This window comes from Balearica regulorum, chromosome 7, assembly GCF_011004875.1.
Source record: "Balearica regulorum gibbericeps isolate bBalReg1 chromosome 7, bBalReg1.pri, whole genome shotgun sequence".
Classification (NCBI taxonomy): domain Eukaryota; kingdom Metazoa; phylum Chordata; class Aves; order Gruiformes; family Gruidae; genus Balearica; species Balearica regulorum.
This window is the reverse complement of record NC_046190.1, coordinates 11,736,262-11,756,449: the sequence shown is the minus strand read 5'-3', so window position 1 is coordinate 11,756,449 and position 20,188 is coordinate 11,736,262. Positions and strand designations below refer to the sequence as shown.

Below are 20,188 nucleotides of genomic sequence, written 5' to 3'. Positions count from 1 at the left end.
TCTTTTTTGTTGTTTTTCTTGGGTTTTTAAATTATCATTATTATTTTTAACACTAGTGATTTTTGAAACCAACAAGGAGTGATCCCAGGATGGGATGCTGTATAGAAAATACCTGACCATGAAGCAGTAATTTATCTTGTCTAAATTCCCGAGGCCCTGTGAGGGACATAAGCACAGGGAAGGAGGGGTGTGATTGGGATTACAATGCAGTGCCACTGCATTATAATTTCTGTAAGCTCGTGTGGTTTAGGTGTTCCAGCTCCTCTCTCTCTCTCTCTCTCTTCCCCCCGCCCCCCCCCCCAAAAAAAACCAAACTATGAACCTTTCAGTGTTTGACTTGTTCCTAGGTGGGATCCTAACCCTTTTCCTGCTGGGACAATTCATAGCAAGTGAGTGTAAGGCAGCTAATCCTCTCACAAATGTTAGTTTACTCAACTACAGCTGTTCTTGGTTTGGTAGAATTAGAATTGTATCTGTTTGTGGCGTTGCTGACCCAGGCAGGGGTTGTAATGATCTTCTCCAGCTGATCAAGAGTTCAGTAGGTAGAATGTTCTGTGCTTAATATAATGACTTTTTGAGCCCACTTGGCAGCACTAGGAGTTTTGTAGTTGAGCTGAAAAAAGTCAAGCAATCTTCATGTCCTATGGATACATTTTGTCTTGCTTACTGCTCAAGGAAGCGGGTTCCAAGTGGCCAGCTTCATCATTTTTTTCCTGTTTGAAGTTTGAGCTGATGTAAATCTCTTGACCTTCAGACGTGCCCAGAGGAGAGAAAGAAAATGCAAGGAAGGTGTCAAGGGTAGTTAAAAGGAAAGGGCAAGTCGGGGGGATGGTTTTGTTGTTAGTCGTTTTTTCCCCCCAAAGCTTACATTGTTTTCATTTTATAGATGATGATAAACCCTGCTCCTCTTTGGAAGAACTGTATTGACAATGAGTTTGCATTAGAACATCACACCAGTTAAGCAGAAGCAAGGTGTGTTTGCACACTCTCTGGTACCTCCTTCTGAAAACTTACTTCCTGGTACCTCTGAACATATGAGATCAGGACATGACTCATCTGCTGTCATAGTGCTGGGAGCTGTGCTGCTCTGTTCAGGTTCCCCTGCTGAGTAAGATATATAGTTAACTTGAATTAAAACTATTTGTCACTCAACATTTGCTAACTCCTAGACTTTTCAAATACAGTATTACTGTTCTTTGTGTGTAAAAAAAAAAAAATCCATATCCAATAGGAAAAATAGTACTCAGATCTCTTAAGTTCTTCTTCCTCATGCTCTTTTCCAAGCACACATCTGATAGTGACCTTGGCTGGTAATTCTTTTTTCCTGGGAAGTCTGAGGTTAAATTTTAAATAATTTTACAAGGTGAAATTACATGCACTGCTTCCTTTGTTCCAGATGCATGCCCTCTATACCTGAAAGGTACAGCAGATATTTGATGACTCCTTAAATATTTCTGACAGTGTGAAGAGGTATTAGATGAAGAGCACATGCTTTCCTTCTGGCATAAAAGATTTTGTGTAAACAAGTATTCCGAATGGTCACATTCTTAGAATATTTTTTCATTAGGAATTATGGTTTTCTTCCATGAGGTGAGGAAACTGGAATATAGCTTCAGAGAAAAAAAAAAAGTGTATGGGGTGGAAAAACTCTGTCCTATCTTAATGAACAGTAAAAGTATCTTTTAGTAGCAATAGTTTATCTGTGGAATTTAAAAAATTGTGTTAATGACAAAAATAACTTCTATTAGCAGATCAGAATATATTATCGATATCAGCATATTCCCTGCTCATTATTTTGAAAACAGGAACTATGTTTTCCCAAGTAACAACTTGGTAGCATCCTTTATTCTTTCACTGATGGACAAATGTCTATCTTCCAAAGCAAGTGCTTGCTTCTTTCAACTGGTTTGTGGTGTTACTAGTTTAAAACCTGACTATATTTAGTAGGCACCAAAGCCCAGAGTCTCTTTCAGTAGTATTACGAAGAAACAGAGGCTCTGATTTGAGGTACTGTCTGTGCCCTTAACTGCTATGCCACCCTTTGGACCCTGGCTTTTCTGCTGTGGCCAGGAGAGCAGTCCAGGGGCACTCTCCAGCTGCCTGGTGGGAAGCTGCCTAATATCCTGGGTTCTTCCAGTCTCAGTACAGACTATTGGCCTTCAAGGGTCTCTGTAGATTCCTGCTAATACATCTGTTTTCTGGTGCACGCCGTCTTTGATCTGTCCTTGAGAAGCTGCGAGGACATGGTGGTAGTAGATCTGAACTGGAGAGCTCTTCCCGTTGCCTGGTAGTTTTAGAGGCAGTTAAGGATTATGGGGTGAGAGCATCCCCGCTTCTCGGTGTCTGACCTTGCAGGAGCCTGAAATACCTCCTCATTTCTTTTCAAAGGCATGGTACTTAGCCAGGAAATCTCTGAACAGAATAATCAAGAATAGCTGGCGAGTTTGGAAAATCTTGGCTATCTTTGTTGGTGACCTAATTCTAGCAGTAAAGCTGAAAATCCATAGGTCGCAGCAAAGCAGGTTACTGCCTCCTCTTCAGCGAGGCAGGTTTCTGATGAATGGCACAGCTGCTTTGCAGGCACATTGGCAGCGTGGAGGAGGACGCTGCACTGGTTGGAACAGCGTCGCCAGACTTTGTGGCTGTGAGCAGACTGCATATCACTAGAAGGATAATTATAATGGTATTAGTGAGAACGAGGGCACAGGACACCATTGGCTATTTAAAAAGCAGGTCTATTTTTAACCACCTTTTAACAAAGATGGAGTTTTTATTAGACTGGGCTAGTCGGGGCTTTATAATTAACCAGCCTGGGTTGCACGTTGATGTTTACAGCTTGCTTTGCATGTTCACTGATAGCCAAATGCAGGGTTGTAACTGTACCTTACTGCCAGGGTAGTGGAACTGCGATACCTGCACGGCTGACAGCGAACACGATTGAAAAGTTGGTGCCAAATGATCTTATGCAGGAAGTACCTGGATATGACCATACCGGTGGCAACTAGGCTGTGTTTTGAAGTCAGAAGGAGAATGATGTAGAGCATTTATGGCCTGTGATGGCTATAGGGTTTAGTCTGCTGTTGTAAGCACAGCTCAGCCAGAAAGGAGTTTAGCTGGTAGCATCATGTATTGTGCTATGGTAAAGTTCAGTTAATTATATTCACCAGGGATTAGAACACTTTATGGCTAATGGCCAAGATCAATAATAGCAGATCCTCAATATATAATTTTAGGGGGATTAACTTTGATAAATAATAATAGACTGCTCCAGAGCATCTGTTGCTATTTGACATCTCTTAACAACTGTCCAAATTGCTTTCAAAGAAAGGCAGAAAGCCTTAGAGGAGCTGGGAGGAAGGAGGAGAAACTGATGAATGGGCACTGAGAGCTTGGTGCTAGACCTGGATGAAAATGAAGGGGCGAGACAAAATGCCAGGTAGTGATTGACTCCATTCCTGTGCTGGGCAGATGGCCACCTATGCTGCTCTCATCACCTTTTCATTGTGAAGCTCAGGCTGTTATATTTGATCTTTCGCTACTGAGTTGAAGTAGCTTGTCTCACTGGTGCCTCAGAAGATCAAAGGAGTTAGGAAAGGATGAGCAGCTGTGAATTAATTCTGGAGGAGGCACCTTCCAAAATGGTATAATTTTTATTACTGTGAGCATCAGTATTAAATTTTTTTTTGCCATTCCTTTAAGCATCCTAGTTTTCGAAGTCATGGGATTACAGATGGGGTCTCATTATTATTATTATTTTATTCATTTAAATGAAGCTTCTCTATTCTAGCCTTCTAGTTCAAAGAGAAAAACTTCAAGATATGCAACAAATAGGATCCAAAGGCCCAGAAGTTATGTGAATAAAAATAGCCCCAGATATATCACTTCAGCTTCAGAATTATAATGTTGCTTTAGTCTAATTGTTTGGGATCTGCTTGATTTGGGATGTCTGAGTGCAGTTGCGGGATCCTGTTCAGATGTCAGTGCATTTGGCAACTATATTTTTGTTCCAAAGAGTTTCCAATCCAGTAGGCTGTTGGAGAGGAGAACAGAGACAAAAACCTGGGCAAGCTGAAGGATGATGGCTAGTGATAGCAGAGCAAACAGTCCAGCCTTTGTGGTGCTGGTCAGAGGACAGAGTGAAAAGGAAGGGTAATGGAGACTCAGTGTGAGATGAGAGCAATCCTACCCCCTGAAGTGCCCTCTGAGATGAGAGTAGGACCCCGAGTCTTCCAAAAGTGTCCTTTTCATAGCCGTGTCTGCAGTGCTGTGGCCTTGACTCCTGGAAGTTTCACGTGTCCATGTAAGGTGTTTGTAGGCCAACCTCTGCACCCACTGAACAACATGATTTACCCTTAATGTCTGTACAGTGAGGACAGACTGAGCAGCCTTGGGAAGTATAGCTAAAAGCATCTATTATCCCTCCATATTGCAACCCAGGAGACACCTGTCCTGCAGAAAGGCCAGATCTTTCAGCCAGATCCCCTGTATTTCACCAAGGGATTAGAGACTACCTGATTTCCCCTCCCTCCATCCCTCCCTTCCCCTTTTTTGATTTTGGAAAGCCTTGAAGTAATTAATTTGCCTTCAAAATCATAATGAAATTAGGAGAGCCTTCTCAATAACATTCAGTTTACCTAGAAGAATCTCAGGAAACAGTTGTGTGACGTGGAGAGGGGTGGGAAGAGCATGTCTCCCTCCAGACTGCAGTAGTAGGCTAGAAAGACCCATGTTGAAACGGACCAGTGGTCGCAACAGACCACTTGGCATAAGGTTTGTTGGTCTTGCAGCCTCTGTTTGCCAAGAGCCTGAAGCTCTTCTAAAGTTGAAATCAGTGACGAGTCTTCCCATCTAGAAGAGTTGGGGGTAGAAGTAATTTCTGTAGGGGGTGCGCTCAGCCATATGTTAGCTCTGCGGTGGGAGGCCATGCCGGGTGCAAGGGGATAGTCAGGGCAGGGATTGTAGGACAGCCTCTTTTGAGGTTTACAATGTGTATTTTAAGATCCTTGCTTTATGCTTGCCTTAAGGCTTGTAGCTTCTCTTCCAGATCTAGGCAAGAGTTTGTGTGCCACAAAACTGGCCATTTTTTTCCAAATATTTCAGTTGTTTGGTAAGATGCTTCCTTTCCCAGTGTACCTTGTCTTGGTTTTGTGACTGAGGTGGCCTTTGAACAAAATGCTGCTGTTGGAGGGTGCATCAATACATTGCTGTTTGCATTTCATTTCCACTTATGGGCTTGAATCAGGATGCTGCTTTCTTGAGCACTGTACCACCAGTTCCCTCCCTGTTATGCAGCTTGTCAGCAGGCAGAGCTGAATTGATTTGTGTGACTTTGAAAAGCTGCATTGCCTGTATTTTTCTGGTTTATTACTATTACTGTTATTGCTATTGTTTAATCATGGGTCTTTTCATTTATGGCTTGTTTCTCATCTGCCCTTGACTTGAGAATACAGTTGGGTGTATGTTCATCTTTCTTTAACTTTTGCACACAGAGCTGATATCGTTAAGATCAGGCTGGAAATGTTGCCCATAGAACTTTTTTGTTCCTTTAAATTCCTATTTATAATATGTTGTCAAGTCTTTTTATTGTCAGTCCTAAATTTTCATTTCTTTGTTTCTTTTAAATGATAGGCTTAAAAAAATGTAAAGATCGAAAGGCTTTTTTGTCCAATTACTCTTTCATGGTACATTTTATTAGCATTTGCAATACAAATACTCCTACATGCCAGGGAGCCATCGGTAGAAATTGACTGGAAACAAAAGAGGCAAATGAGTAAGTATCTCCTTCAACTGGGAGCAAACACAGGAAAATAAATAATCATGAGAAGAGACCTGATTTTAAATCAGAAAGTAAGGCTTGTTCTGAATGATTTCACAGCTCAAGGGGAGAATACTAACTTTTAACTGCATATTTCTGAGCCAGATTTCCTTCTAAAACATGTGTCTTGTCTCTGGTGTCCTGTGGAATTGGGGTGAGCGCGTGTGAGCGTGTTTCTTGCAGGCTGGCTGGACGCCACCGCAGCTTTGTTGCGCGTGGCTGGAGGGCTCGCAGCAATTGCGTAACGCTCTGCAGCAGAGAAGGTACGGGCTCTGTCCCCGGCTGCCTCACCATTCCTGAGCCAGGTGCTTGGCAAAACCTTTTCCTTCACTGAAGACAAGCGTTCGGTAAAGCAGGGGGGTGGATACCACTACAGAGAGGGCTGGGCTGGGGGTTAGGGGCAAGAGTAAGGAAAAAACATCAAGTCATATGATGGCTGTTCTGACCTGTGAATTGCTTTTAGAAGGAAACCATATTTTTCCCCATTTCCCCTGCCCTGTGGTTTTTGCATGTGTTTCTCATTACTTTTATCTCAAAATCATTCTCATCCAATGAATTATTGATGTGGGGTCACTTGCGTTTCTCCAGGAATTGCTTTCTTTAACCAGTGATCCCTCCTGAATTTTTGAAGCAATCTATTAGCTCTGAAATCCAAACAAAGTTGGTGGTTTCTAATTTCAGGGTTAAATTAGACTTGACTTTGAAAAGGTGTAGAGGGAAGAGGAGGAGGGCAGAGGAGAAGGATGATAATGTCCTTTTCCATGTTAGGATCTTCCTTCTGCTGGTTCATTTGGCGGTTCTTGTTTGGTTTGGTTCTATTTTTTGAACATCTCTTGGAGATCAAGTGTCTGATTTAGCATCAGTAGGACTTGAGTGCATTCCTAATGTTAAGCACATGCTTAATTCCACTGTTAAATTCAAGCCCTGTAGACCTGCAGACATAGTACAAAAATACCTGGGAAATACTTTGCTTTTCCCTCAGATGCTCCCTTCTTTCAACATACAAAAATCAAAATTCAGCATTTTGAAATGCTGCTGGAGGCAAGTTGGTCATTTCCTGCTGGGAGCGATGCTTGATCTTTTAAAGATGGGAAGAGTGTGTCTGTGTGTGTGTGTTTTTTGCAGATGTTTGGGCCTTGATTCAGCAAAGTCTATCAGCAGTGTCTGACTAGGGGATAGTGCTGAATCTGGTAACTCTGCTGCTTCAGAGCTGAGCGTGCACATGTGTGTGACTTCTCAGCAGAGAAAGTTTCTTGTCTCAGTTTCCATCGCTTCTGCCCATGGTGGAAGCTGGAAAAAAAAATGCCACAAACTCAAAAGCTGTCCTAGCAGAGAAGCTGCAGTCTCTCCAGGGATATTTACATTCAGGGATGTCTCCCTGACAGTCATGCCTGCAGCCATTGCTGCTACAATGGCCTTCCAGCCCTGGGCAGGCCCTCTCAGGGGGCTCCTCAGACATTGAGGTAGGTTTCTAGCCCCTGTGTAGCCACTTTGTGACCAGCAGACACAAGGCTTGGAGCTGCCACCACAGGTCCCTCAGCTCTCTGTGGACTCCCCAGACAGGGAAGAGGCTGGTGGCTTTATGCCCAGCTTGCTGTGGTGCAGGGTGGTGGAGTAGGTTGATTCCTACCCAAATCCCTCAAAAAATGTCCTCAGAGGGGTTGGGGAAGGAAATGGGGAAGGTTTTTCTGCTCCCACACCTTTTTCTGCACTGCAGTTTTGATCCAGGCAAAAGGGAGCCCAGTTCCCGCAGTGGGATTTCAGTGCGTGTTGTACAGTGAGACAGCTGAAGCTATGAGCAAAAAGCACGCATAAATAAAGGCTTCCTCCCTGTGCTTTATATAATCAGAGCAGATGATGTCATTGGGAGCCGGAGAGGAGAGCAGGCTGTGAAATTACAGCCCTCTGCAGCCAGGCAGAGCCAAGCGCAAGGAGGGGCTGCATGGAGCAAGGGCTGGGCTCCTCTCTGATAGAGGCTCAGGACAGAGGGGCCTGGGGGCTCAGCCTTGGAGGGGAGCTGGGGGGTAGAAGTAGATGATCCAAATACAGTCAGAAGCTCTCACACAGGCACAAAGTGAAAGGGGAGAGAACAGCACGTGCCCAGTGGGCAGCAGTGGGGCTGCCGTTTCAGGGGCCAGCACCCCCTCCTTCCACATGCAGCCACCTATAGCGTGTTGCAGGGCTGTTGGGCTGCTGGGCTTGTTCATCTCTCTTCTGCTTCAGTCTCCTGTCCTGTCTGTTTAGGGGCTGTCACACCTTTTCTTACAGCAGCTCTTGGCGGAGAAGAGGGGGTATCCTCGCTCTGCTCACCCTCCACATCCCAGAGGAACTTGTTTGTAGGTTCCCCCTGGCCCTGCACAGGGGAGGAAGCAGAAGTGGCAGAGGGGCTCTGTCCTAGCCAGAGGTGCCAGGATAAAGGTGTCACAAGATAAAAGGTTGTCCTCAGCTCTTTGGAACAGAGAGGTGTATGTTAGGCTCTGGTTTTTTGAAGCGTCTTGGGTGCTTTGCTCCCTTTCTGGCCACCCTGATGGCCCACATGGGAATCTCAAATGGGAGTCTTCCCCTTCATCAGACTGAGCAGGAAGGGGGCACCGGAGCGATCTCTTGGGAAAGAGGAGAGCCCCTTCCTTTCCAATCCTCCATAGATTCCTTCTTCAGCACATGCAGCACCCCACCGTGTGCTCAGGATGCTGCTGTGAGAGCCTGATTTTTTCCAAAGCCACTTAGGCAGGAGGAAGGGCTCCAGCTTCTCCCATCTCTGCTGCAGCTATCGTGCAAAGGCTTCGGCCTCAGCTGAAACTGGAATTCTCCTTCTGTCATCTTCTGTCTTCCCCGGGATCAAGGCAGCGAGAGGCAGCAGCCCTTCACACCAAGCCCGAGTTGTTTCTCTATTATATAACAATATGGGCATCTTGTTTTTCCAGATATTGGCAGATGCGTCAAATATTGGCATAATCCAGTGGTTTACATGGAAAGCCGTCTGGCTCTGTCTGGAGCCTGCACAATGCTGGTATTTTTGTTGAATACAAGAGCCCACAGCGTTGTCAAAGCCACATTGCAACAGAGTCCAGGTAAACAAGGGGAAAAGACATTCATATCGTGGCCTAACCTGTGGGATTACAGCTGCCCAGGTACAGCTCCAGGACTTGATAAGAAAGATTAATAGGCTTGTGATTGCTTTCTGTCTGAAATGGTCTTTTAACTAAGTTTGCTGTGGTGCTTTTGAGCTCTGGAGTTTTATTTTTGGGTTTTACTGAAGCCACCCATCAGTGTGGTGCACTGTGTGCTCTGTGGTTTAAGAACCCGTCGTGGTCTGCTCAAGGGCTGTTGGAAGTTGAGAGAGGTCAGGGACTGCAACAGGCTTAGATTTTAGGAGTAAAAAGGTAAGGTATTGAACACCACAGAGGGGAGAGAGCTGGGGAAGCTGTTTGATTTGAACTCTCTGATGGAAAGCAGCATGCTCACATGCCAGGACAGTTTGCGGGCTTGGTTGCTTTTTGCTGTCTCAGCCATAGTGGGCCAGGGAGCTCCTGAGCGACTCCGCCAGTGTCGTCCCCAGCAGCGGGAGGTGGCTGCTGGGGCTGAAGGGCCTGGCTGTCTCCGGTGTGCGCCGGTCTGTGCACCGAGGCTGGCCCGCTGCTGTATGCTAATGGAAGGCCCTGTGCATTTCCCTTGGTTAGGCTGTGGTTGGAGGTAAAAATGGACTCATGTTTGCAGTGGTGTCAGAACTCAGTGTGGCTCAGCTCAGAGTGCAAAACAAGGGCAAAATCCACCAGCAGCACAAAAGTGATTGTTTTGGTCAAATCTCTTCCAAACCTGCCTCAGCTCAGCCAACGCCACCTGCCTCTGCAGCGTGCTCTTTGCCCGAGCCATGCTGTGCGCTTTCGTGAGCTTATCAGCTCGTGCTCACACCCTCTGTCACAGGCAGGTGTCCCCTCCTGATGCCTGGTGTGCTGGCAGAGGCCATCACCCCTGCTGCGGGCCACGGCCTTTGGCAGCCGGCCAGCGGAGCTGCCGTCAGGAGTGGCTTCTCTGAACACCGTCCGGGTGAGCCTGAGCCGGTCTTCCATGCTTTCAGAGCCAATGTGGGGATCTAGAAATGGGGGGACGTCCCCTTTGGGGCCACGTGTGATGGGAAGTAACTTTCTGCCAACTTTTCCATTGTCCTCATGAGGACAGACCCTCTGACTGCTTTGTCCTTTCCTTGCCCTCGTCGGCATCTGCAGAGCAGAGCAACCTTCTTCAATCCATTGTAGTCCTGGAGCACAACGGGAAGTGTTTCAGTGTCCAGGGTGTTATTACTTGGCTGGATTTTGCATATAGCTTTCAGATGCTTAACATGGTTGATCTCATTGAGTCTGCACATAACCTAGCTTTTGACGTGGCAGATCACAGTGCCATCCTTTTAAGCGCTGTCTCGGCAGTCCAGCCAGTGCTTACTCCTGCCCGAGCTGATGCCTGGTTCCAGGAATTGCAGTTCCTGGTGCAGTGCCTTCCCCGGTTCCTGGTAAAACCTCCTGTGCTGAGACTCAGCCCAAAGCTCAGGCTGTAGATGCGTTGTCCATTTCTCTCTGTGTTCAGGAATGGCCTGTGATACGATTGGGGAGTCAACAACTAACCAGTGTCAAACTTCTTGTTTTCTGTTGCACAAATAATTCAGTTTTCACTATGGGCTGGGAGCTGCCCTTGCCCCAGCAGGGCAGGGGGTAGTTTGTGGTCCCTAACCCATAGCAGGTGCTCTGTAGCAAGTTCCCTGTTAGGTGGAACCGGCCCTGCTCCTCAGCCCCCAGATTTATGCACACATCTTTATCTCTACTTGAGCTGCATTTTTAACTTGGGCTGATCCCATAAGTGAGGTGTATGGCTGGTGCTCCTATTAGTGCCGTGAAGAGACACATGCTGCTTTCTGCTGCAGCTTGATGGCTGTGCTCTGACAGTGCTGACTCGGTGACTTGCTTCTGTGGTCGTTCAGGAAGTCTGTGGCATAGCCAAAAATGGGTTCAAAACCCAGAATGTCTTTAACCACAAGACCCTCCTCCTCTTCCTCCTTTCTCCAGCTGCCAGAAGTCAGTGTCCAGTCTCCCATGGGATGACATGAACTATAGTGCCAGTGTGAACCAGCAATGCTTTTTCATTGCTGGCCCTGCAGGTCATCATGGAACATTGGGCAAACACCTGTAGTGGGTGCCCACAACTCCTGTTGATCAAGCTCTACGATGAAAATGAGCTTCCAGGCAGAAAAAATCCCCCCATGTCAGCCACCTGAGTTTAATGTCAGTGGGGTTTGCCCTAGAGCAAGCTGAGAACTAAGAGATGAGATTGATGTGATTATTATTTTTTTAATTTGATTTTTGGATTCTGATTTCCCTTTCCTTACCCCTCCAGTGTTAATATTTAATGAAAAACACATGTTCTTCAAGGGCCTTGCTGGTCATATGCAGCCCTGTGGCTGTTATTGAGACAGAATGATGGACCCTTTGTAAAGAGATTTATAATAGAAACAGTGAGGAGCTCACAGCTACAGCACCGCTAGTGAATACTCCCCTGTGCTGACAGTTCATCAGCAAAACCCCTGACCCTTCCACCCTTAATCATCCTTGCTTGTCACTGACATAATTGCCTGATTACAGACTCCTCTCCCCCACCTCTTTCAAACTGGGTGCAATAGTGAAATTGAAAAACAAATGGAAATGAACTGTCCATGCTTTTTTTTGTTTTGTTTTGTTTTTGTCTTCCCCAGCATTGAGATGGATCAGACTAAGATTCAGTTTCTTTGTGCACGAGCAGTGGCTGGGATAGGCTTTCAGGACTCTTTTGCACTGTTGTTTCTTGCATGTGAATGGGGGAGCTGATGTCATTGTGGTATTGATTGGGAGGACAAGTTTGGACATAAATCATTAATGTCTGAGAGAGAGGGAAGGGGGGAAAAAGGCAACCAACACTTGATAGTCTTCCATAAATCTGCTCTTTATTCCTGCATACGTGATACAGAGGAGGAGGCAGCAGGAACAGTTTCCCTGCACAGCTTGAGGATGATGTGCTTTGCCACTGCTGCCTCAACCATTTTCCACAGAAAGTGTTTCCCTATTCTGCAGAAAATGGCTCAGATCATCAGCTACGCTGTGGTGCTTGAGCCTGCCTTTGTAGATGTGAGCCAAGGTCAGAAGACTGCCCTGGGGAAGGTCTTGGGTTCTCCTGTTCACACAGCACCCCAGCAGCGTTCCAGATCTGGGCCCAGGCAGGAGTAAGAGTGCAGTTCTTGGTAACTACCATCCCTCTAGCTCCGTTAACTGCCAGCAGGGATTGTTTGGGTGTTTTGGGCTGACCATTTTTCTCATTGATCTTCTTAGTGTTGTGCAAAAAGACGGTGCTTAGATCAGTTCATAGCAGATGTCCCCGAGCCAGCAATGCACAAATGTGCAAGGGGTAGCAGTCGTTTGAAACTGCTTTCACAAAAGTTCTCAGCAAAACAGCAAATAGCTGAGAGAGAGAGAACCCACAAGATACTTGTACCATTTGCCTGTGTGCCTTGCCCCTGCACAAAGTTCATCCAGATGAGTCATATTATCAGTTCAGACAGCAAGAAAATAAACAATGTCTGTCAGAGGTTAGCAATAATGCAACTATCGGTGAGCAGCTGATGTTTGCAGTGTAAATAGTTGAGTAGCAGTCTGTCCTGGTACCTGTGGGGAATTTTGTGTTGTGTGGAAAGAGAGAAACATCAAAACTGCCTCGTAGGAGGGAAGTAGAAAAGGAAATGACATTCCCTTTCTGAAAGCATAGTTCTGATCCTCCTTTTCTCCCCTTGCAGCCGAGCTCACCTCCGCCTGTGTCTAGAACGCTTAAAAGTTCTGATACCGCTAGGACCAGACTGCACCAGGCACACAACGCTTGGGCTGCTCAACAAAGCCAAAGCACATATCAAGGTAAGAGCTGCTTTTCCCAGCTGCTTCCAGAATGGGCTGTTGGGAAGTGCAATTCAATTGCTCACTCTTGCTGCCTAGAGGTAACCCTGTTGAAGGAGACTAACACCTTTAAAAAAAAGACAAGCAAGCCTTGCCCCCTTGGTTACTCATTTATCCTTACTACAAGCCACATTGTTAGAAGAGTCTATAATGAACTCCGTTAACTACAGAAATGATTGATTTGGAGAGCAGGGGTCTTGTTCTATATTGTGATTGTTCATTGGCAGCTGCAACTCTTTAAAGAAAAACCTACCTACTGTTGAGTGACTGCATTTTTGATGGAAAATGCAGCTTTTTTTTCTGATGTGCTATTGAGTTTCCATTGCTGAAGCATTAGCACAAAACACAAGAGTGTGAGACAGGGTCGGCTTGCTGGAGTTTCATGTGTGAGCCTGCCAGCTAGCCCAGCGCTCTTCTAGATTCACTTTTGGCAAAGCGAAGCATGAAAATAAAATGCAGCATTGTCAGTATCTGGAAGAGGCTGAAATACTTTGTTGCAGGTCAGGATAGCAGGAGGGAGGATGGGTGGTGAAGAAGAAAAAGCACTGCCGAAGGGACACAGCCTGAAATGACTCCTCCTTATGCAATGTGCTTGTTGTAGGAAACAAAGAACAGTGCCCTGGTAGATTTCCCAGCTGTGATCAAAGAAATCTGTAGTAGGTTATGTAAATCACTTAGTGAATAGAAAACTGTTTCTGAGAAATCCTACTAAACCATGCAGCAAGGAACACAGAACTCCCAGGGCACGTTTCTATGTTACAGTGAATTGTAACAAACTCTGAATGGGTTTGGTTAAGGGAATTGAGGCCCCTTTGTGGACAGATCTGGTAATGCAAGTGGCTGAGCCCATGCGGAATGACCCACAAACTGCTGCAATTCAAATTGTTTCCCCTGGAGAGGTTCTGCCCTCAGAGACTTTTTGTACTAATATGTATGATTTATCAGGACTTGGAAGGTGGAAAAGATATGAGGAGATGGTATTGTTCTTGGAGACTGGAAGGCAGCTTGGTTCAGGGCTCTTTTGTAGCTCAAATGGTTCTGGGACCTGGGACGGTCTAAGCAAAGCAGGTGGCTGGACAGTGGAGGTGGGAGGGAAGGAGAAAAGGACGAAACTAATTATTGAGTCACATTTAATCATGTCAGAAACTTGAAGAGGTTGAGAGGAGAAGCCAACACCAGCTTGAGAATCTGGAACGAGAACAAAGATTCCTAAAGAGAAGACTGGAACAACTACAGGGTCTTCAGGAGATAGAGCGAATACGAATGGACAGCATTGGATCTACCATTTCCTCAGATCGCTCGGACTCAGAGCGAGGTGGGTGTTGCTGAAATAGCACTGAATCCCCAGGACTCTGCGAAGCAAGAGCATGAGAGTCATCCATTTCTTGTCTCTCAGCTAACCCCTTCTTATGGCCTTTGGTATTTAGGATACTGATTGTGCTCACATGCATGCACATACACACTTTATTTTTTTTTATATATATGTATATATGAAGAGTTTAGTATTTTGCATGAGTTCTAACTAAGTCTGGAAGAATTGTTGTTATTGGCAACTTGAGCTGATTTCTGTGGCATTTAAAGTGATCCGTTTCTCTGAAAAGCTGTCTAAAATGCCAAAGCATTAGTTAGGAAAAATAATGTGATCGCAAGATGGTAACTTAATACCTGATGGTAAATTTGAGATATCCAATGCACTCTTTGGTCTACTGAACCTCTTGGCAACATGGAGAGGAAAATCTAAGAAGGTATTAGTGGGACTGGAACAGATATTGCAAAGCAGCATCCAGGTTCTCATTCTGTATTTAGGCCATGGTATAACCAAGGTACCATGGTATAACCAAGCAAATTGCCTCTTAAAATTCCTGGAGTCATTCTCCATTCCCTCCCCTCTTTTTTCCAAGCTTCCCAGTTCATCTGCTCAGTTAAAACTAGATAGAGATTATCTGAATGGCTAACCGGATTGAGATAATTGTCTTTTTTTTAAATATCTCTGAGGTGGAGCAATATTAAGGCACAATAGATGCTTTGATATTCACTGTCAGACCCAAAGATGCTGTACAGTTAGGCATCAGTCTGTATTTTTTTTTTAAAAAATAAAATCCTTTTGTAAAATTCCTAACGGTATGGGAGCCAAGATGTCTGGTTAACTAGATCTCTGTTTTCTAAGTATTTCTTAAAAAAAAAAAAAAAAAAGAATTATGTTCTAAAATCCACCGATCATCTTGAGGGTAACCCAGATCCCTATGGTAATGCAGTGTAATGCCCTGTGCGAGTGGTGCCAGCTTTGGCAACGTGATATCAAGCAAGTAGCATGTTCCAGGGTGCTCCGTGTTCTCTGTTGCCCTCAGATTTATGTGTTTCTTTTTGTTTCCAATACTGGGGTAGTAGAGCTCCAAAGAAAGAGGTAGAGGAACAAGTTCAGCACCTGAGGTGGCCCACCTGTGCTGATAGCATGGCCTGCACGCTGGAGGAGTCAGACCCCTTTGCCGAGTCCTTAGGAAAAAGTCCAAGCTGATATCTAGTCTTTTTATAAGTCATGTCCACAGCCCATCCCGCTCCAAAAGAGTACACCGAAAGTCTTCCTGACAGACAGCTGGTTCGTCCCTGACTGGGGGAGTCCCAGCAGCTTGCTGGCTTGAAGGGAGCGGTTGAGTGTGTGGTGCTAACCTGTGTGCATTTCTCTCATTTTCCTTTTTAGAAGAGATTGAAGTGGACGTTGAAAGCACAGAGTTCTCCCATGGAGAAGTGGACAATATCAGCACAACCAGCATCAGTGACATTGATGATCACAGCAGCTTGCAGAGTATTGGGAGTGATGAGGGTTACTCCAGCGCCAGTGTCAAGCTCTCGTTTGCTTCCTAGAACCAAGTGAGACAACAGTGCAGGGCGAATGATTTCACTGGGGTGATCAAACTGGGTCCTAGATGCCAGTATCCTCTTTCAGAAATTACATATTGACAACTAGTCCTGGAGAGACTTGTATATAAAGCTTTTTGGGTGAAGGAAGCCTCCACAGAAACCCACATGTGTTCCATTTGGTCATGTTACCAATCCCAATTCCTGCTGGCAAAAAGTTAGACCAAACCCTAGTCCCTTTGAAGTCGGTGAAATCCGTTTGTTTCTGTGGGACCTGGATCTAGACCTTAGTGATGAAACACTTTGTTTTGAATTTATTTGTTTGAAAGAGGATACTAGAGACTCATCCCTCTCTTTCTGTCATGAGATCTGAAAAATGTCAGAATTTCTTACGTTGCATTCAGGTTGAACAACCTAGTTTAGGCCCTTCTGAAGAGCTTTTGTGGTCCTAAAAGGACCGTGTCCTACAGTTTATCACAATCCAATGCTGTCATAATGTACTAGGAAATCTAAGAAGGCTTACTTAGCCTAGGAATAGCAATGACAATAATGATTAAGGTCTCATTCTGTGCCCAGAGAGAGAGGGGCAGCAAAGAGAGATGTTCAGGAGAAAACACCATTCAGCTCAGCTTTCTGTTGGACATCATTTAAAAAGCAAGTACCTCTGATGCGTGGCTAAAGCAAGAGGTACACACTTGTAATCTACCAGCACATCGTGGGCTGTGTCACACCTCAGGCTGTGACACTGACAGCAGATCTCCCCGTAGATGCGTGCTCATACGCAGGCACACGACCAGCTGAGGACAGAAAGAAACCAGCACATACGAGAGGTGATATGCCAGAAAGTCGTGCCCAGATACTGAGCCACTATGACCTTTTTATTTGAAGAGATTTTTTGATAAACATTTGTAAATGTGTTGGGAGGGAAAACACCCCAAGTCTGATGTGTCTTTTTAGAGCTTGTCCATACAAAACCTTAGATGTCTTTTATATGAATTTATGCCATGAGAAGATCTCTGTTTTGATGAAGCACTTGACCCAATGAAATGCAAAGATGCTTTTTTGCCATGTACACAGTGAATGAAGGCTGTGCTAGCTGGAAGAGCCCAGGTTTGGTGGGGGTTTCTTCAGTTTTCTTTTTAGAATCATTCCCTTTGCTGACCTTTGAAGTTCCGGTCCAGTAGTTAACCTAGTTAAGCTCAGCACGTCTCTCATGTTAATGTAACATTTTGACTGCACGTCCTGTTCCCAAGGGCCTTGCCATCTTACCTGTGCAGGTGCTGTTAAGAGCTATTATAGCGAATGTTTTCTAATTTTCTTGGAGACGAGCGTTCTAACCTGCACTTTGAGGGCTTTGCTTTTTTTTATTTTTGTCTTTTTAATGGCCAGGATTGTTTTGTTTTCCAAGTTTTAAAAACCTTTAATAGAGTCCTCACTTATGGCATTGTTTGAAACTTTGTATATCTTTAAGTAATTTAACTACCCCTCATTACTAAGAAAAAAGAGGAAAAAAATGCTTTATAAAATTCATAACTTATTGCTGATTTGAATGGGTTGTTAATTTCAGTCCTTTAGATTTTATTTTATTGTTTTAGGTAGGGTTGGGCGAAAAGAGGTAAAATAAAAAAAATAAAGACAACCATATTTAGCAGTGCAGTGGAATTGTGTTTAAATGTTAGCATATGATCCCCTTTAAAGTAGCACTTTAACGCCATTAAACATTTCTGTATCTGAAATGAGTTGTGTTCTTCCATCTTGGTCATTCGTATCACTTTAGCCGACTCTTCGTTCTTCTTGTGCCCTTCGATCCTGTGGTGAGAAGATCCTGAGCGAGTCTGCAGTAGAGTTTTTCATTGTGCTGAGTTGCCTGTGTTTAAATATGCTGATGTTTCCCCCACTCTCCTCCAAAGTGTGTCATCCCTGTAAGAGGCACAACATACATGCTTGAGTAGAGAAATAATCTTTCTATGGCTGTAATGAACAATTTCTGTTTGCTTTGTTTGTTTGTTTTTTTAAATTTGCTTCTTAAATCTGGATCAGGTTGCTGCTGTTCAATCTGTTTTTGCTTGTGTGTACGTAATCCAGTGGCTCAGTACATCTGTTCCTCTTCCTTCTGGGAGGTGACCTGGCAGGAGCAGGAGTCTGCCACAGGCTGAATGGAGCTCTAGGCTAACAAATGGAGCCCAAAGGTTTTCAAAGAAGAAATGCTGCCTGGATTTATGTTTGGGGTTCATACAATCTGTGGATGACACAAGGTTTGGGAGTCTTCTGAGTGGTGAAAAGTGGGAAACTTCAGCTCTAGCAAGGCCTGATTTATTTATTCATTATTATTCTCCTTGAAAGTGTTGACCACTGGCAGCACTGATGTTGAGCAGTTGAATACCAGTGGGATGTATTTATTTATGACTCTCTCTCTGTAGCTATTCCAGCACCTCCTCCTTCCTGATACTCCTGTTTGTTTTAAATGGCCACTTGGGAAAGGAATATCACAGCTGAGAAACACTGAAGTTCCCAGGGGTGGGGAATGGCTTTGCTCTCCTAGTTGGTATAAAACAGTGACGTGTCTCTGGTTGGAATAAATGTGTCTGAAATGTTTGCTCGTATGCTGCAGGGCCAGTTTGGCATCTCCTTCCTTTTCTAGTGTTGTGACCTCGAAGGGGTCTGGATATCAAGTGCAAATACAATGGGGAAAATATAGCAGGAGTTGAGCTTCCATCACCAGCCACCTGCCTTGACACCTCAGCTAGCAGCAGTCACCCAGCCAGGAAGAGGACCAGGAGTAAAACAAAATTAAGAGCCTTTATAATAACTGCTAAAGACAAGGAGTTGGTTGTTGTAGTGCTGGGGGTCCTTTGGGGCAGGTCTTAGCAGCCTTCAGCTGGGGTTTGAATAGCTTCTGATGTGATAGAAATATTTCTCTGGGTTTTTGAGGCTGTTCTGCACCAGGTTATTACTGCGCTGTGGACTCTGGCCTTTTGTGTATGCTCGCACCTCACGTGGTCTGTCACTCCTCGCTTCGCCGTTTGTTGGTCTGATTTGTTGTGCTGAAATGGTCAAGGTGACTAATTGGTTCAGAAGTTACTGTAAATTATTTTTAGATTATTTTACAGGCCAATTGTATGGTTATGCAGGACATCAGCTAGATGGTCGTAATAGTGCCTTCTGCTTAAAAATGTATGACTCTCCTGAATTGTCCCCATCGTGGCAAGCCAGAATATAGTCCATGTGTCAGATCTGCTTTAAGGTCATGTCACTTCTCAAAGTATCACCAAAGTTTCTATAACCACCCTGAAATCTTGTAAAACAGAACAAGTATCCAAAGGTGCGGATCCAAATCCTTGAGGGTCAAGTCTCTCTCTCTCTTTAGAAGCTCAGATGGTCCCTCATATTACTGAACTCTAAGGGATGCAGTAGAGCAAATCAGATTTACTGGGCTTTCCCCAGAAAAGTGCTCACAGAAGGTTTCAGTTGTGTCCATACTCTGTCCTTGGGAGATGGGGGAGTGGTATAGGGAGGGGGAAAAAAAAAAGAAAAAAATATTTTTCCTGCACCGCAAAAGATAAAGACACTGAAAGCATGTCCCTGTTTGGGTTCCCAATTCTGATATTTTTTTTAAATGCACAATACTGTGGGGTTTGTGCTGCTTCTGAGGCCTCATTTTACTTGTTTGCAAGTAAGAGACTAAGGTGAAACACTTCGCTCGCAGTCTTCTGCTCTGCGGCCCTAGGTGTCTGCCCACCACACCAACTCTAGTTCCATCCAGAACGACACTTATTCTCGCCATATGATAATCTGGGCACAGAATCACATTTTCCTTTCACCTTTGCAAAATTGAGTGAAGTTTTTTTTTATGGTTTAATTTAGGAGTGTTATTGTTATTCTGCATTATTTTTTGTGCTTGTAGGGTAGCAGAAGCTTTTAAATCTAGTCTCTGCTTAATTTTACAAGAATAAGGTGACTTTTCCTGTAAAACCAGAATTGGATGTGCTTTCCTTAGGCCACTTGCCCACACAGTTCCCACACATGCATGTGTGCACAGCTCCCTCGTAAGCTCATTCTGTCAAGTCCTACCCCTGTAAATTAGATCTCCGGTGGGTCCTTTTGCTATGGACAAACCCATTAAAAAGACCATCCAGCATTTTCCTTCTTTTGACACAAGCGTATTACAGTATGTCACCTCGTGTCTGCAGACAAGGTGGAGATGACTATCAGGCTGCATTTGTCATGGTTATCCCATGGCGAGTTGTCACTTGAAGGTCATTTTAATGTCCGTTCCATTAGAGGCATGTCAGTGACGAAGATGGTCTCGAATCCATCTGTCTCAAGAAATCTGTAGGTCAATAGAAATGGGGTTAACTATACAGACCTGTCATTTTCCAGGTTTTGTGGTTGTGTTTTCCTTTTGTTTGTTTGCTACCATCTGTTTCTGGCCAGTGAGCTCCAGCCTCCTGCTTTTCTGCTCTTTGTTCTCTTTCACTTGCTGCTCCCAGTTTGTAGTCTGTGTTTCTGTGATGCCCTGTTGAAATGGATGAAACATTTGGCTTCATTGGAA

At 44.7% G+C, this 20,188-nt stretch overlaps 1 protein-coding gene across 2 annotated transcripts in view; it reads left to right on the top strand.

Annotated features, from left to right (window-relative positions):
- Positions 1 to 17,372, top strand: part of MXI1 (MAX interactor 1, dimerization protein) — a 57,805-nt gene extending 40,433 nt beyond the window's left edge. For both annotated transcript variants that reach the window (XM_075757970.1, XM_075757971.1), the window contains exons 4-6: positions 12,627 to 12,741; positions 13,924 to 14,095; positions 15,479 to 17,372. In XM_075757970.1, coding sequence (XP_075614085.1) covers positions 12,627 to 12,741; positions 13,924 to 14,095; positions 15,479 to 15,642 — 451 coding nt within the window. In that variant the 3' untranslated portion in view covers positions 15,643 to 17,372. The remainder of the gene's footprint in view (positions 1 to 12,626; positions 12,742 to 13,923; positions 14,096 to 15,478) is intronic.
- Positions 17,373 to 20,188: the final 2,816 nt, after the last annotated feature.